The 19,468-nt window shown below is 46.5% G+C and overlaps 1 protein-coding gene across 1 annotated transcript in view; it reads right to left on the reverse strand.

Annotated features, from left to right (window-relative positions):
* LOC126203546 (laminin subunit alpha-5-like) overlaps positions 1-19,468 on the reverse strand; it is a 233,683-nt gene that overhangs the window by 104,453 nt on the left and 109,762 nt on the right. The window contains exon 4 of the mRNA XM_049937869.1: positions 4,320-4,448. Within this exon, the coding sequence (XP_049793826.1) occupies positions 4,320-4,448 (129 nt within the window). The remainder of the gene's footprint in view (positions 1-4,319; positions 4,449-19,468) is intronic.

Here is a 19,468-nt window from a genome sequence, read left to right on the forward strand (position 1 = left end):
CCCCGGTATCCGGCCCGCCAAATATTTGAGGTGGTACGTATACTGCCAACAATTGAGTTTCAAGGCCTATCGCGACCAATACACCGCGACATTGGCTCTGCTACTCGCTACAAGACTACATAACTAAACTTATTGTTGCATCGCTTGAAATAACAATGCGTTGACATACTCAACCTCTGTTACGCCTCCAGTAATAGTGTTGCTAACAGTTATTTTGAGATTTCGTTAACTTTGCAGGACACCTTCGTGAAGAATGTGCAGTGACATACTTTTTTGTCGGTGAAATTCGCTAGAATAAAAGACGCCAGAATTTCGGTCAGGTACGTCCACAAATCAAAATTAAGTAATTTTCACGCAATTTGGGTGCATAGATCCTGAGAAATCAGTACCCAGAACAACCACCTCTGGCCGTAATTACGGCCTTGATACGCCTGGGCATTGAGTCAAACAGAGCTTGGATGGCGTGTACAGGTACAGCTGCCCATGCAGCTTCAACACGTTACCACAGTTAATCAAGAGTAGTGACTGGCGTATTCTGACGAGCCAGTTGCTCGGCCACCATTGACCAGACGTTTCCAATTGGTGAGAGAGCTGGAGAATGTGCTCGCCAGGACAGCAATCGAACATTTTCTGTATCCAGAAAGGCCCGTACAGGACCTGCAACATGCGGTTGTGCATTATCCTGCTGAAATGTAGGGTTTCGCAGATATCGAATGAAGGGTGGAGTCACGGGTCGTAACACATCTGAAATGTAACGCCCACTGTACAAAGTGCCGTCAATGCGAACAAGAGGTGACCGAGACGTGTAACCAATGGGACCCCATACCAACACGCCGGGTGATACGCCAGTATGGCGATGACGAATACACGCTTCCAATGTGCGTTCACCACGATGTCGCCAAACACAGATGTGACCATCATGATGCTGTAAACAGAACTTGGATTCATCCGAAAAAATGACGTTTTGCCACCATTCGTGCACCCAGGTACGTCGTCGATTACACCATCGCAGGCGCTCCTGTCTGTGATGAAGCGTCAAGGGTAACCGCAGCCATGGTCTCCGAACTGATAGTCCATGCTGCTGCAAACGTCGTCGAACTGTTCGTGCAGATGGTTGTTGTCTTGCAAACGTCCCCATCTGTTAACTCAGGGATCGAGACGTGACTGCACGATCCGTTAAAGCCATGTGGATAAAATGCCTGTCATCTCGACTGCTAGTGATACGAGGCCGTTGGGATCCAGCACGGCGTTCCGTATTACTCTCCTAAACCCACCGATTCCATATTCTGCTAACAGCCATTGGATCTCGACCAACGCGAGCAGCAATGTCGCGATACGATAAACTGGAAACGCGATAGGCTACAATCCGACCTGTATAAAAGTCGGAAACATAATGGTACGCATTTCTCTTCCTTACACGAGGCATCACAACAACGTTTCACCAGGCAACGCCGGTCAACTGCTATTTGTGTATGAGAAATCGGTTGGAAACGTTCCTCATGTCAGCACGTTGTAAGTGTCGCCACTGGTGCCAACCTTGTGTGAATGCTCTGAAAAGCTAATCGTTTGTATATCACAGCATCTTCTTCCTGTCGCTTAAATTTCGCGTCTGTAGCACGTCATCTTCGTGGTGTAGCAATTTTAATGGCCTGTAGTATATTAGACTTGTCTTCGTTAGGAATGCCCTCTTTGCCAGCGCTTATCTGCTTTTTATGTCCTCACTGCTCCGGCCGTCATGCATCAGTTTGCTGCCTAAGTAGCAGAATTACTTCATTGCATCTACTTTGTGATCACCAATCCTGATGGTAAGTTTCTTGCAGTTGTCATTTCTGCTACTTCTTATTACTTTCGTCTTTCTTCGATTTACTCTCAAACCATATTCTGCACTCATTAAACTGCTCATTCCATTCAGAAAATCCCCTATTTTCCCTTCATTTTCACTGACGATGGGAATGTCATCAGCGAATGTTATCACTGATATCTTTTCACTTTGTATTTTAATCCCACTTTGAAACTTTCTTTTATTTCTGTCATTGCTTTTTCGGTGTACAGATTTAACAGTAAGAGTGAACGACTACATCCTTGTCTTACACTCGTTTTAATCCGAGTGCTTCGTTTTTGGTATTCCACTCTTATTGTTCCCACTTGGTTCTTTTACATGTTATATATTACATCCTTTTCTCTATAGCTTACCCATATTTTCTCAGAATTTCGAACATCTTGCATCATCTGACATCGTCGAACGGTTTTTGCAAGTCGACAGATACTGTGAACTTGTCTTGCTTTTCTTTAGTCTCGCTTCCAGTATCAACCACAAAGTCAGAATTGCCTCTCTGATGCCTTTACCCGCTACAGTCTGGAACCGAGCGACCACTACGGTCGCAGGTTCGAATCCTGCCTCGGGCATGGATGTGTGTGGTGTCCTTAGGTTAGTTAGATTTAAGTAGTTCTAAGTTCTAGGGGACTGATGACCTCAGAAGTTAAGTCCCATAGTGCTCAGAGCCATTTGAACCAACCATTTTTCTGTGTCTTATCTTTGTCAGCAACTTGGATGCCTGAGCTGTTAAGCTGGTTGTGCGATAATTCTCGCACTTGTCGGCTCTTGTAATCTTCGGAAATGTGTAGATGTTGTGATGGTAATCGCCAGACTCATACATTCTATTGAGCGTCGTGGGTAGTCTTTTTTTGCCACTTTCACCAGAGATTTTAGAAATTCTCATTGATTGTTATCTGCCTTTTTCGATTTTAAGCCTTCCAAAGCTGTTTTAAATTCTGATTCTAATACTGGATCCCCTATCCCTTCTATACCAACCCCCGTTTCTTCTCCTATCACGTCATCAGACACGTCTTCACCCTCATAGGTGCCTTCAACGAACTCTTTCATCTATCCGCTTTCTCCTCTGCATTTAATAGTGGAATTCTCATTGCACTCCCAGTGTTACCACCCTTTCCTTATTTTCACCGAAAGTTCTTACGACTTTTGTATATGCTGAATCAGTCCTTCCGACAATCGTTTCTGTTTCGGTTTCCTCACATTCTTCATGTAGGTTTTTCTTTCAAACTTCTGTGTTCGCCCTTTTTAGATATGTTCGTCCTCTTCAAAAGAACCGTCCACTAAACTATTCTTTATCGCAGTATCTTTAGCCACAGAGAACTTGAAGCGTATCCCTTCATTCGTTAGTATTTCCGTATCCCACTTTTTTCAGCATTGATTGTTCCTGACTAGCCTCTTGAACGTCAGACAACTTTTCATCACTACTGCATTGTGATGTGAGTCTATATCTGTTCCAGGATACGCCTTAAATCGAGCATCTGATTTCGGAATGTCCGCCTGACTATGATACAATACAACTGAAATCTTCCCGTATCTCCCGGACTCTTGCAACTAAACTTCCTCCTCTAGTGATTCTTGAACAAAGTATTCGCTGTTACTAACTGAAATTTATTCCATAACTAAATTAGTCTTTCGCCTTTCTCATTCCTAGTACCAAGCCCATATTCTCCCTCAACCCTTTCTTTTTCTCCTTCCCTTACAACCATATTCCAGTCTCCCAAGACTAGTCCCTTTATATCGCAGTCAACCAAATTCATCACCTAATGGTCGCGACATCACCTGGTTTCCTGCAACACGGACATTGATACAACGAGAGGTCGAGAGAAGCGTTATTATTGTCGTATGCTGGCATAGGTTACTAATACTTATAGGCATGTCTAAAAGAACATACGCTGTTGACGATTCACAGCTGTAAGAAATACTATGAATTTTTGTTCGCTGACTACGAATTCCTTGATAGCAGTTAAGTTAGGTACAGATCTACTACCCAATAGTGGCATATGTAAATCCATGCTGGATCGGGACTAGGAGATACGGTTCAAATGGCTCTGAGCACTATGGGACTCAACTTCTGAGGTCATTAGTCCCCTAGAACTTAGAACTAGTTAAACCTAACTAACCTAAGGACATTACAAACATCCATGCCCGAGGCAGGATTCGAACCTGCGACCGTAGCGGTCTTGCGGTTCCAGACTGCAGCGCCTTTAACCGCACGGCCACTTCGGCCGGCAGGAGATACGGATGTAGACAGTGTGATGTTTGGACGTTTGGATCCGTTTGCGGTGCATGCATGGATAGACAAAGTAGTTGAGGCGACTGTTTGCAATAAGTAGGAAATCCCGGTTCGAGCCCCACTCCAGCACAAATGGTCATATATCAGCATTGGGTAAAAGACACGTACCAAATACAGCTGATATCAAGGAATTCATGGCAAGTGAACAAATTTCCAAGTGAAAAACAGCAGTGTGTGAACAAATACACTTACCTACGCCCAGTAGCGGATGACACTGGAAATTGGTGCACTGGATTGGTCTGCCACTTTTGCTGCACTTACACGTGTTACAGGACTTCTTAAGCATAGTTCCAGGGACACACTTGTCTTCACGAAACTGAGCTGTAACAAAAATAATAACTTGTCGTAGAGCGATCGTTACTGCACACAACTGCACTTGTCGGTACCCAAAGTAACGTTTCATACGTTGGCTTTCATCCACGCTGAACTCCGCAAACCACCTCATGGTGTGTGGCGCAGGGTATTTTGTGTACAGCTGTCCCTTCATCCCGTTCCTGTTCAAGTTACTAATGGTCCGTGGAAAGAACGACTTCTGTTGAACAACTGCGTAATCTCGAATCGGTCTAATTTCGCCTTCATAAACTTTTCGTTTTAGATACGCATAGGAGGTAGTAATATACTGGGTAACTGTTCTAAGGATGTACACTCCCTGAATTTTAATAGTGAACAACACCATGATGTAGAAAGCCTCTGGAGTTGGCTGGCATCATCATGAAGCTTTTGCATTTACAGCATTGACTACTAACGAAATGTGCTGCTCTTCTTTGGATATTATTTGTACTGTGTCCAGACTAAGCGCCTGCAACTCTCGCTTCCCGCGAAGCAGACCGGTAGAGCGGGCCCCGAACCGAGTAGGGGTCAGCCTGGCCGGTCGTCCCGGAAACATAGTCGCTTCCCAGAGACCACCAGGAGGCGTCCACGGCGCCGCAAGAGGTCGCTACAGCCACGGACCTCTTTCCTTCCGCTCGACACGTGACTGCAAATAAAGCCAGCCATATCCATGCGCCGAGCAGTATTTAGGCTGGCGCAGGAGCCTGGAGAGGCTGTTCACGCCGAGCGAGCCCACTGGTGTCATCGTAGCCGCCGCGTCATCGTCCACCGCAACCAGCGTACCCGAGCCATCCCCGCAGGGCCTCTACTCGTCCTCGGACTCAGGTGACGGCAACGTGGACTCCACGCCGCTCTTCACGAGACGTGCGGGGCTTGGTTTGGTGAAGTTGTATGGTTACTACAGACAGTTTATGTTTGGAAGAATCTCTGATTTAGTTATTGGTAGTCTTGGTGGATCAGTCCTACCTCACGAAAATTGTTTTGTAAATTTTGAAGAAAGACTTTAGTTTAAATAAAAACGCTATAACCCACACTCTGAGATTTTCCTATCCGCGGACGGCGGATATATTAATTTGCGTCCTGTATCAATCATATCTGACAATCGCGGACGGTTATCATGTCCTAATCTGCTACAGCACACTGTAACTATCGCTCTAAAATTATGCCATGTCTCCTCGAAGGAAAGCCGGAAATCATACTAAAACTACGTCATTTCTCTTCGAATGCGAGTTGGTAACTGTACTGACACTACGCCATTTTCCTTGGAATGACTGCTGGAATACAAATAAAATGGACGAAAACACTCTTTCTGCGATAACTAGAAACCAGTGTCGAGTGCTGAGTTGCACTACCGTCAACTTAGTGCAGGAACACAGCTGTCTGTTTCCGACTGTGCATGCTCTGAAGCGACATCATCCCATCCGGCACTAGGAGTGGTATACTGCTTACAGCACCAAGTCAGTAGTTTTCTTTGAAAGTGTGTGTAACGTATTGTGCAAGTGCAAAGTACGAGAGAGTCTTGAGAAGCAGTTGCTGTAAGGGCTCAGTGTTCCCACACGCGGTGTAGCATTTTATTGGCTTGCATTAAATCTTTGCTTTCCTGTTAGGAAGTACAATCATCTCTCTCTCTCTGTTGTTGAATTTGCCGCGCCACTGATATCCTGCAAAATAGTGTGGTTTCACATTAGTGTTCCTATCCTCCTGCTGGAATTTGCTTCATCGTGGTGTAGGGTATGAAGGATTTATGAGTAGCACTCCATGTTCTAGCTCGCTTACTTAGTGGTCAAGGGCAGGGGCAGATAATTCGTCATCCTGGCTTCGATTCTTGTGCTACCACTTTTTTTTTCGTTTTCTACTGTTCTGACAATGTTAAACGATTAATTATAAAAACTGAATATACACTACTGGCCATTACAATTGCTACACCAAGAAGAAATGCAGATGATAAACGGGTATTTATTCGACAAATATATTATACTAGAACTGACATGTGATTACAATTTCATCCAATATGGGTGCATAGATCTTGAGAAATCAGTACGCAGAACAATCACCTCTGGCCGTAATAACGGCCTTGATACGCCTTGGCATTGAGTCAAACAGAGCTTGTATGGCGTGTACAGGTACACCTGCCCATGCAGCTTCAAAACGACACCACAGTTCATCAAGAGTAGTGGCTAGCGTATTGTGACGAGCTAGTTGCTCGGCCACCATTGACCAGACATTTTCAATTGGTGAGAGATCTGGAGAATGTGCTGGCCAGGGCAGCAGTCGAACGTTTTCTGTATCCAGAAAGGCCCGTACAGGATCTGCAACATGCGGTCGCGTATTATCCTGCTGAAATGTAGTGTTTCGCAGGGATCGAATGAAGGGTAGAGCCACGGGTCGTAACACATCTTAAATTTAACGTCCACTGTTCAAAGTGCTGTCAATGCGAACAAGAGGTGATCGAGACGTGTAACCAATGGCACCCCATACCATCACGCCGGGTGATACGCCAGTATGGCGATGACGAAAACACGTTTCCAATGTGCGTTCACCGCGATGTCGCCAAACACGATTGCAACGATCATGCTGCTGTAAACACAACCTGGATTCGTCCGAAAAAATGACGTTTTGCGTTTGTGCACCCAAGTTCGTCGTTGATTACGCCATCGCAGGCGCTCCTGTCTGTGATGCAGCGTCTAGGGTAACCGCAGCAATGGTCTCCGAGCTGCTAGTCCATGCTGCTGCAAACGTCGTCAAACTGTTCGTGAAGATGGTTGTTGTCTTGCAAACGTCCCCATCTGTTGACTCAGGGATCCGTTACAGCCATGCGGATAAGATGCCTGTTATATCGACTGGTAGTGATACGAGGCCGTTGGGATCCAGCACGGCGTTCCGTATTACCCTTCTGAACCCATCGATTCCATATTCTACTAACGGTCATTGGATCTCGACCAACGCGAGCAGCAATGTCGCGATACGATAAACCGCAATCGCGATAGGGTACAATCCGACCTTTATCAAAGTCGAAAACGTGATGGTACGCATTTATCCTCCTTACATGAGGCATCACAACAACGTTTCACCAGACAACGCCGGTCAACTGCAGTTTGTGTATGAGAAATCAGTTGCAAACGTTCCTCATGTCAGCACGTTGTAGGTGTCGCCACCGATGTCAACCTTGTTTGAATGCTCTGAAAACCTTATCGTTTGCATATCCCACCATCTTCTTCCTGTCGGTCAAAATTCGCGTCTGTAACACGTCATCTTCGTGTTGTAGCAATTTTAGTGGCCAGTAGTGTATTTATGTAGTTCAATTTATATACGCGAAACTAATATGTTCAATTTAGGAATATTATGAAAAGGATAGTTGCTACTCTCTATATAGTGCAGATCCTGAGTCGCAGATAGACACAACAACAAGATTGTCAGAAAGTGAAATTCAGCCAACAAGGTCGTCTTCTAAAATAGACAACACACATACACAAACACTCATGCAAACACAACTAATATACACATGATCAGAGGCTCTTGCCGATGAAGCCAGACTGCGAGCAGCAACATGATGGGAGAGGAAACCGGTTGGGGGGTGTAAGGAGTCGGCTGGAGTGGGGAGGGGGAGGGATAGCAGGGTAGGGGTAGGGGATGGTGAAGTGCCGCTTTTGGGAGCGTACAGGGACGGAGGAGGGAGCTTACGGTAGTTAAGTGCAGTCACGGGGTTAGACAGAGGTTGGGGGTAGGGAGGGGAAGTGAAAGAGGAGAGAAGTAAAAAGACTGAGGGTGCATTGACGGAATAGAGGGCTGTGTAGTGCTGGAGTAGGAACAGGAAAGAGGCTGTTGGGTGAGGACAATGACTACTGAGGGTTGAGGCCATGACGGCTATGGGGACATAGGGTATATGGCAGTAAGAGTTCCCATGTGTGTAATTCAGAAAAGCTGGTGTTGGTGGTAGGAATCCAGATGGCACAGGCTGTGAAGCAGTCATCGAAATCAAGAATGTCGTTTTGGGTGGCGTGGTCAGCAACAAGGTGGTACAGCTGTTTCTTGGCCACAGTTTGTCAGTGGCCACTCATGCAGATAGACAGCTTTTTGGTTGCAATACCATATTAGAAAGCAGTGCAGTGGTTGCAGCTTAGCTTGTAGATCACGTGACTGGTTTCACAGGCAGCTCCGCCTTTGACAGGACAGGTGATGCTTGTGCCCTGCCTGGAGGAGGTGGTAGTGGGAAGATGTATGGGACAAGTTTGTATCTAGGTCTATTACAAGAATATGAGCCATGAGGCTAGACGTTTGGAGTGGGGATTGTGTAGGGATGGACAAGGCTGTCATGTAGGTTCGTTGGGTAGTGGAATATCACTGTGGGAGGGTTGGGAAGTGTAGAGGGTAGGACAATCTTAATTTCAGGCCATGACAAGAGGTACTCAAAGCCCTGGTCGAAAAAGTAATTCAGTTGTTCCAGTCTTGGGTGGTACTGAGTCATTAGGGAAATGCTCTACTGTGGCCAGACGGTGAGACTTGGTGGGTGTCCAGAGAGATAAGGCATGGGAGATCTATTTTTGTACAAGGTTGGGAGGGTAATTACTGTCCGCAAAGGTCCAGTGAGACCTTTGGTGTATTTCGAGAGGGACTGCTCATCACTTCAGTTACGATGGCCATTTGTGGCTAGCCTGTATGGAAGGGATTTCTTGGTGTGGTATGGGTGGCAGGACTCAAAGTGGAAGTACTGCTAGGGGTTGGTAGGATTTATATGGACAGAGGTACTGATGTAGCCATCTTTGAAGTGCAGGTCAACATTAAGGAAGGCAGCTTGTTGGGTTAAGTAGGACCAGGTGAACTGAATGGGAGAGATGATGTTCATGTTCTGGAGGATTGTGGATAGGGAGTCTTCATCCTCGAGGTATGGGATAATGGATGCTTAGGAAGCATTCCTCTAGATGGCCCATGAATGAGTTGGCATACGACGGTGCCATGTGAGTACCCATAGCCTTACGCCAGATTCGTTTGTAGGTCATGTCTTCAAAGGAGTAGGAATTGTGGTTGAGAATATAGTGGGTCATGGCTATTAAGAAGGAGGCTGTAGATTTGCAGTCAGTCAGGCATTGGGAAAGATAGTGTTCAATAGTAGTAAGGCAATGGGCATTAGAAATAAAGTAACAGAACCTGTGGAGAGGTACTATTGACCTCACTTCGAAGATGCATACATCAGTACCTCTGTCCATATGAACCATACAAACCACCAGAAATACCTCCACTTCGACAGCCCCCCAGGGGCCGGCAGATCCTTTGTGGGTATGTGTGTGGCATGGATGGGTCTCTAAGCTATTGCCGCCTATTTTTTTCTCAGCTCCTTTACCATCCCCTTCCTTCTCCTTCCCAGTCCTCCTCCTTTCCCTTTGCCCCTTCCTTTCCCTCTCCTGGTGTTGTTCCTTATGTCAGCCCACTTATCCTCATGACTTTGCTTCATCTTGTGGTTTGGTTGGTTGATTTTCCTCCACCTTTTGGACTTTTCTTTTTTTGGTCACCCTCAGGAGTTTGAATTCCATCTCTAAATTTGAAATTTGTGTGTGAACCAGATGGGGAAGAACTCCTTCCCTACCATCTTTGGCGTTGGTTCTTCTCCCTCTTCTCCTCCTCTCCCTCTTCCCATTCCTCCCTTTCCCTCCCTCCCTACCATAGCTCTTTCACCTCCTTGTTAGGTCACCAGCTCAGCTACAGGGATCACACTGATTGTACCTGTGCTGTGAATGTCTTGTGCAAGCCTGGGAGTAGCTGCCCATCTTTTTGGTGCATCAGAACTCCCAGCAATGACCATCCTATCAGGTAACAATTGCTGTGGCTGTGTGGCGCCCACAGGGCGAGCCCCTGTTCAGAGTGGGTGCTACCAGGGCTGACGTCTGACACATGCAGATGCGTCGCTTCCGCGACATAGTTCGGTCTCAGTTCCTGTTTCTGCCTTCCTGGCCTTTCCTGCCTTAGCATCCCTCTGGGAGAAGGGCCAGGCCCTCTGGCTTAGGGGGGACCGACAGGGAGACTTTTGTCGCCACCTAACCCCTTTTCTTTGTGGAATATATTGAGGGAAAGTTCGGTGAAGTTGAGTTGTTAAGCAAGATGAGATCTGGCTCTGTACTTATAAAGATAAGTTCTGCCTGTCAGTGATCTTCCTCTGTACCTGTGACTGGTTAAGAGACATCACCATGACAACCGCTTCTCACAAGTCACTCAGTATGACAAAGGTGTATTTTTCCATACAGACCTTCTCCTCCAGTCTGATGACGAACTTAGGGCCAATCTAGAACAAAGTGGCGTCCATTTCGTCTGGTGTGTCCAGAAAGGCCCTAAGGGCCATCATGTAGACACTGGCGCTTTCATCCTGGCATTTCAGGGGGATATCCTGCCCGAGAATGTCAAAGTAATTGTGTACAGATGGAACACGTAAACATATGTTCCACCTCCCGCGCATTGCTTCCATTGGCTCTAGTTCAGCCATATGTCCTTGTGATGTGATGCCTCTTCCATATGTAATGAATGTGGCGGCCCTCTTCATGTGGTAAGCTCTTGCACCCCACTGCCTAACGATGTTAATTGCTCTGGTCTCCATTCTCCCTGCTCAGTGGAGTGTCCTGTGTACATGAAGGAAAACAGAATTCAGCAAATAAAGATCCTTGACCATATCAGCTACTCTGAGGACTGGAAGAACTTTGACCGACTTCACCCTGTAAGTCTCTCCTCCACCTTTGCCTCAGTTACATCTTCCCGTCTTATCACCTCCCCCTTACCCCTATCCTGGCCACCTTCCCTTCCCTCACTCTCAGTGGCTCCCATCCCTTCCAATCAGGAACTCCTCCTCCTCCTCCTCCTCCTCCTCCTCCTCCTCCTCGGCCAGATAAGACATTCTCTTCTAAGGCTCCTGCTCGAGACAGGGCTCCCTCTCAGAACGACCCTCCCAGGCATTCTCAGGACAGGAAGCTTGCATCCTTAGGTCAGACAAGAGACCCACTCTCTGAAGGCCCCAAAGTCACTCATTCTCTGTCCAATCCCAACATCACTGCCACCTACTCCTGTACTGATAACACCTCCTCCCTCCCTTTGAGGCAGAAGAAGAAGCAGTGCAAGTCAAAGGACGAGCCTTTCGCAACTTCCTGGCGGAGGAGGGGAGGGGGCGCGTCGCCCCCACCTCCTTATCTTGAACCAGACCCAGTTTTTTTATGGATGTCACCCCATCCCTGTTGGTGGTGACCACCGACCGAGTGACATGACCTCCCATCAGCTTCTTCAAGTTTCACCTGGACTCTCACCATATGATCCAGCGGAATTGCAGCGGATGTAATCGTCACATGTCGGAAATATAGCGCCTTGTTTCCTCCTACTCTTCGTTCTGCCTTGCTCTTCAAGAAACGCGCTTTTGTGATGACTACTCTCCAACATTTCGTGGTTATCAGGTGTTCGGTCTGAACTGTGCCAGCCCTGGGATAGCGTCTGGAGCAACTTTGGTTCATGCCTTGGAAACGATAGTGGTTAGAGTGCAGACGACTCTGGCAAACACCGTTTGCAATGCCTACCTCCCACCAGGTAGATCACTTCGTAGTGTTGAACTGTCTACCTTAATATAGCAACTTCTGGCCCCATATTCCCTCCTTGGGGACTTCAATGCACACCAACCCTGTGGAGGACTGCCACTTTGTCAGGTAGGGCTCTTCTACTTGACTGGCTTATTTCATAATTTGATTTACATCTCCTCAATGACTGTTCCCCTATCCACTTCAATGCCTCTCATGCACCATACTGTTGTCGATCTCACAATCTCCTCTGCTGCTCTTGTGGCTTCCCTACATTGGACACCCCATGATCTTCGTGACAGTGACCGATTTCCGGTGATTCAATCATTAAGCTGCCACCACCAGGCAGACAGGCCCCCATGTTGGACATTCTGCAGGGTCAATTGGCCTTTATGTACATTTCCTGTGTACTTCGACACTTCTCTCTCCAATTGCATTGATCTAGTCGTGCAGGGCATCTCTGCCACTATTCTTCATGCTGCTGGCACTGTTGTGCCCCCATACACAGGTCCCCCTCGTCATCAAACTGTACTGTGGTGGACCAAGGACGTAGCAGTCGATGTGCAGGACCGCCAACAGGTGCCGCACTGATTTGACCGACACCCTTCACAGGCCAACCTCCTTGCTTTTAAGTGTCTCCATGCTAAGGCTCATTACCCTATCAAAAAAGTGAAAAGGAATGCAGGAGGCGCTATGTTTCCTCTCTGGGAACGTATGCCTCTTCATCACACCTTTGGTCGAAGCTCCATAGCCTTCTGGGCCACCAGCGACAATCAACTGTCCAGGAATTATCCTCAAAGGTGTTCTGTATACTGATCCATTGATCCTTGCTGAACACCCTGCAACACAATTTGCGACAGCATCGGCGTCCTCTTCCCATCATGCCATCTTTCTCTGGCAGAAACATCGAGTTGAACAGACCCCCTCTGTTTCAACCTTCACCAAGCTGAACCCTATAATGAATCCTTCACTGAATGAGAATTTTTGCAGGACCTTACCTGTTCACCTGACATGACCTGAGGATCGGATTCCATCCACAACCAGATGATACAACACTTGAAACTTACACAGAGGCAATATCTGCTCCAGGTCTTCCACCACATTTGGCTCACGGGTGTCTTCCCCTCACAATGGCGAGACAGTATAGTTATCCCCATCCTTAAGCCTGGGAAGAACCCAACGTCTCTCTACAGCTATCACCTGATTAGCCTGATGAAAGTACTTTGTAAACTTCTTGAAAGGATGTTTAGCTTACGATTATTTTGGGTACTCAAATCACGGTGTCTTTTTTTTTTCTGCATATCAGTATCGCTTCTGGAAACGACGATCTCCAACTGACCATTTACTCAAATTGGAAACTGCAATCCGACAGGGTTTTACTATCTACCAACAACCTGCCGCAACCTTCTTTGACCTACACAAGTGCCATCACATTTTAGTTAGCCTTCATAACTGAGGCTTTCACAGCTCCTGTCCGATTTTTATTCATGGGGTTGTATCCCAATGACTCTTCCAGGTTCGAGTTGGCACTTCAATCAGCACCCCTCGGATTCAGAAGAATGATATCTCACATGGTTCTGTATTGTCACACTCTTCCTCACAGCTGTCAATGGGCTTGTAACCACTTTTGGGCCTCTGGTTATCCTGTCATTGCGTGTCGACGATTTTTGCATCCGGTGAAGCTCCCACTCGGTAGTGTCCGCTGAATGCTGGCTCCAAGGTGCCATCCAATGAGCCTCTTCGTGGGCTGTCTCCCATGGCTTCCACTTTTCTCTCTCCAAAACGCGGGTTATGCATATTTGTCGCCAACCCATAGTACACCCTGATACAGAACTGTATTTAGGCTACCAGCTCCTATATGGGTAGCACAGTCCCAATTCTTGGGCCTTATTTTTGATAACAAGTTGACTTGGCTGCTCCATTTTCGCCACCTGAAGACTACATGCATGTGAAAGCTTAAAGCTCTCTTCCTCCTGCCCCATACATCTTGGGGTGCAGACCTTACTACTCTTTTCCATCTTTACTATGTTCTTGACTTGTCCAGACAACATTAAGCATGTCTGGTTTGTGGCTCAGCGGCTCCTTCCACTCTGAGAATACTTGATCCTGTTCACCACTGTGGGATGCATCTGACTTTGGTGCCTTTGGACAAGTCCCATTGACAGTCTCCTCACAGAAGTGGGGATTCCCCTCTAAAAATACGATGGAGCCCACTTCTGGTTCCTTATGCAATTGCCATTCACAGAGTCCCTGACCATCTCTTTGCAAGTGAGGGACATCTCCCTCCTGATCACTACCCATGGGTGGGATTGACAGTTGTAATGTGTCTCACTGCCATCTGTTGGGACTTATATCTTCACTAACTGGAATGCGCCCCATGTCTTTCCTTTCACATCCCCTGTTGGTTGGTGCCTAGACCACAGGACTGACCTCTTCCTGTGTCCTAAGGTCTCTGTTGCCCCTATAGTCTTCTGGCATCTTGTATGTTCCATCCTTGCAGAGTTCCAGCCTGCTACCATATTCTACACTTCACGGTTCTAAGACAATAGATACTGTGGTATACACTTTCACGTCTCCTGCTGGCTTAGAATACCATTTATTGCTGGGATCATGTATGTGTTCACAGGAGAGCTGCTGGCCATTACCAGCTACCCATGCTACTCTCGTCATCCTTTGGTCTCTGCTATCCATGGCCGTCTCTCCTACCTTGGGCATGCCGCCTGTTCCACTGTCTTTCCCTGGGTCCCAAGTCACAAGGGTATCCTAGGGAACGGACTGGCTCACTGTTTGGCTAGAGAAGCCGATGCTTACCCTCCATTCTCTCACATGCCTTCGGCTGCGGATATGAGGATCTATGTCAAATATTTACTGGTATGCCCAAAAGTGGAATGACATCTGGTACGCTACTATTCTCAATAATAAACTCTGCACAGTCCAGTAGATTACTGCACTTTGGCGCTCTTCCTTCTTCTCTTCTCGGAAGGAGTCCACTGTTTTATGCTGTCTACACATTGGTCATACCAGGCTTATCCATTGTTTCTTCCTGCATAACGAAACGCCCACATAATGTGGTTGCGGCACCAGACTGACGGTATGCTACCTATTGGTGGAATGTACCTTACTTTTGGCCCTTCATGCAAAGTATAGTCTTCCAGATTCCTTAATTTTAATATTAGCATGCAATTCACAGTTGGTTGAATTGATCCTCAGTTTCCTCCATGAAAGTGGTTTTTGTTTCCAGTTTAAATTTTTGCTTTACTCCTGGAGCAGGGACAGGGAGTAATGGTTGAGGACTCTTTTCGTGTTCTCTGAGTCTGGGACCCCACGACCACTCCCTGGTGGAAATACCGCTCTTTTTTCCAGTTTTTATACTTGGCGTAACCTTTTGTGCCTTTAGCTGTGTGTGCCCTAATTTCGTTGTTTTATAGTTTGACTCTCTTGACTGGATCCATACACTTTTAGCGGATGCTCTTTCTTCTGTGAGTGACTTCGGATTTGCGGCACTGATGACCTCACCATTTGGTCCCATAAACCCTCTCAATTAATCAACGACCTTACAGCTGCAAACAATTACACACCAAGATGTCCCTTCCACACAGTCTAGCTACCCATGGCCATCACATATGCAGTGATGAGTGGTCCGCTACATAATACACCAAAGGTCTCACTGAGGCCTTTAAATACTGTAATTGCCCTCCCAACCTTGCACAAAAACAGATCTCTCATGCCTAATCTGATTGGCCTCTGACCACCTCCCAAAGTCTCACCATGTGGCCCCAGGCGAGCTTTCCCTTCATGACTCATTACCACCCAGGAATGGAGGAACTGAATCATATTCTACACCAGGGTTTGGCTACCTACCATTGTACCCCGAAATGAGCAATTTCCTGCCCACTATCCTTCCCACCACTCCCACTGTGGTATTCCACCACCCAACAAACCTACATAATATCCTCGTCCATCCCTAGACAACCACCACTCCCAACGCCTTGCCTCATGTCTCATATCCCTGTAATAGACCTAGATGCAAGACCTGTCAGATGCATCCTCTCACCACCACCTACTCCAATCTGGTCTCAAGCATTTCCTATCCCATCAATGGCAAAGCTACCTGTGAAACCAGTCATGTGGACTACAAGGTAAGCTGCAACCACTGTGCTGCATTCTATGTCAGTATTACAACCAATAAGCAGTCTGTCCACAAGTATGGCCACTGACAAACTGTGGCCAAGAAACAGCTACACCACCTCGTTGCTGAGCACGCCACCAAACTTGACGTTCTTCATTTCAATGACTGCTTCACAGCCTGTGTCATCTGGATCCTTACCACCAAACCAGCTTTTCTGAATTACACATGTGGGAACTCTCCTTGCAATATATCGTTTGTCCGTGTTACCCTCCTGGCCTCAACCTTCATTAGTCTTTGTCCTTACTCATCAGCCTCTTCCCTATGCCCATTCAAACACTACTCAGCCCTCCATTCCACCATTGCACCTTCAGTCTTTTTACTTCTCTCCTTTTCCACTTCCCCTCCCTCTGGAGCCTCCACCTAACATCCTGATTGCACCTAGCTGCCCTACCCTCCCTCCACCTCGTCCTTGTATGTTTCCACAAGTAGCATTTCACCATCTCTTACTCGTAATCTACTATCCCTTCCCCTCCTCACCCTAGCCGCCTCCTTACCCCCACCAACTGGATGCATCTCCCACCATGCACTGCTGCTTGCGGTCTGGTTTGTGACCGGAGACTTGACTATGTGTGTGTGTGTGTGTGTGTGTGTGTGTGTGTGTGTGTGTGTGTGTGGTCTGTTTTTGAAGAAGGCCTCGTTGGCCAAAAACTCAATTTCTGACAGTTTCTTGTCGTGTCTGTCTGCGACATAGAATCTCCGCTATGTGGTGAATAGCAATGTATACTTTTCATAATATTGTTACATTCCAGCCTTGATTTTTCCATTATTTTCAATTTAGTTATGGTTACTACGCCTGTAGGCCACAAGGCTATGTGCCACCTCGTTGTAGCACATCGGTTAAATTTTGCACCAGTCATCATTGGTATCTGGTATGGTGCGAAGCGTTCTGAGGATTGTTCGAATGAATAACAGTCTTACATATTCCTTGCATGAAATTTGTTTTATGTTGCTGCAGTTGAAGTCCCTACACATACTCTCAAATATTTAATGGGTGTGACAACTTCAAATGATTGTTCTGCAATCGTGTACTCAGGCAAAAATCAAAGTTTCTGCTCAGTCACGTTGAATGCGTTACGTTTTTTAATTGAGGGCGATCTGCACCAAACTGCATTCCTCTGTAGGTCTTCTTGCATTTCGTTACAATTTTCTGGCATCGCGACTTCTCTGTATAAATCAGCATCATCCCCAAACGGCCTCACTCTCATCAAATGTTTTTACTCGTATGTAGTGAAAAGTAGTTCCTCTGTAACACTCCCATTGTACACCCCCAAAGTTATTTTATATCTGAAATTTTACCTCCATTAAGAATTACATGCTATGCTCTGACTGTTATGAACACTTCAGCCCAATCACCGGGATGGTCTAACGTCACAAACGCTTGTATTGTGTTCATTAGGCGGCAGTGCGGGAACTGTTTCCAATGCCTTCCGTAAGTCAAGGAATATGGAATCAATCTGTATGTCGGTATTTTACTGCTCTCTGAGTCTTGTGGATGAAAAAAAGAGAGATCGGTTTCAGAAGACCGTCGTTTTCTGAACTCATGTTGATTGCTATATAGGAGATTTACGGTCTCGAGAAATGTCATAATACGAGATCTTAAAACATCTTCCATAATTGTACAACAGACCGATGCCGGTGATATCAACCGACAGTTTTTTGCGCCTGTACGATCATTCTTCTGCAATACAGCAATGACCCTCTCTTTTTTCCACGTGCTGGAAACGCTTCACTCATCCAGCGACCTACGTTACACTTCTGGTAGGAGCAAATTTAAATATTTGTATGTTTCTCTCATAGTTATGCTAACTCTTAAACTGAGTCTGACAATTGTGTTGATAGCAAACATCATAAATGTTTGATCGGCCGACTCTGAGAGAACTTAGAACCTCAAACCCTAATGGACAACTCACTGCTGGACGTAACATACTGTTACAGTAAGCCGCATGTTACGGGGTTGTGTGCCCCTCTAGTGATACTGATCTGTCTGTCATCACTGCATCCATGATGGCCAGCCACAATTTCTCGACGTGTCAAATTCACGTTACGCTACCTCCATGTGCCCCTATCAGTATGCTGCACTCCAGCCCGTGAATTCTGCCTATTAAGTTTACAACACAACCACACTTGGGGAATTTTACTTTAAAAAATGGTGCAAATGGCTCTGAGCACTATGGGACTCAACTGCTGTGGTCATTAAGTCCCCTAGAACTTAGAACTACTTAAACCTAACTAACCTAAGGACAGCACACAACACCCAGCCATCACGAGGCAGAGAAAATCCCTGACCCCGCCGGGAATCGAACTCGGGAACCCGGGCGTGGGAAGCGAGAACGCTACCGCACGACCACGAGATGCGGGCGGGAATTTTACTACACCAACACGAAAAGATAAACTAATTCTGATAAAAGTTATCTACATCATGGAGGCACAATGTTCTCAAATTGAGTGGCTGTACACTAGCAATTACATCGAAGCAAACTCAAAGATGGCGCTTATCTAAATTTTCAGAGATTGCTCAAATGTGAGTGTGCCATTGCTGTTGCCACAATCCCATACACGAAACTGCACTCACAAACTTCAGTCTCGTAGGCTAACACTTCACGTTTTATAAATGCCACCACACACCTACTCTATCTTCTGGACAGGCAATTAATGTATCTTGCCACGCGGATCTTTCTACACTCGTCAAGAGATTTGGGAACTCGGAAATAATTAAATAGAAATTCCCCAAGCCGACAGATTCCATTAAATTACACTACTGGTCATTAAAATTGCTACAACAAGAAGAAATGCAAAAGATAAACGGGTATTCATTCGACAAATACATTATACTAGAAGTGACATGTGATTACATTTTAGCCGGCCGGAGTGGCCAAGCGGTTCTAGGCGCTACAGTCTGGAGCCGAGCGACCGCTACGGTCCAGGTTCACATCCTGCCTCGGGCAGTTCTAAGTTCTAGGCGACTGATGACCTCAGATGTTAAGTCGCATAGGGCTCAGAGCCATTTCAACCATTTGATTACATTTTCACGCAATTTGGGTGCATAGTTCCTGAGAAATCAGTACCCAGAACAACCAACTCTGGCCGTAATAACGGCCTTGATACGCCTGGGAATTGAGTCAAACAGAGCTTGGATGGCGTGTACAGGTACAGCTGCCCATGCAGCTTCAACACGATACCATAATTCATCAAGAGTAGTGACTGGCGTATTGTGACGAGCCAGTTTCTCGATCACCATCGATCAGACGTTCTCAGTTGGTGACAGATCTGGAGAATGTGCT

Source organism: Schistocerca nitens, chromosome 9 (genome assembly GCF_023898315.1).
Source record: "Schistocerca nitens isolate TAMUIC-IGC-003100 chromosome 9, iqSchNite1.1, whole genome shotgun sequence".
In the NCBI taxonomy this organism is placed as follows: Eukaryota; Metazoa; Arthropoda; class Insecta; order Orthoptera; family Acrididae; genus Schistocerca; species Schistocerca nitens.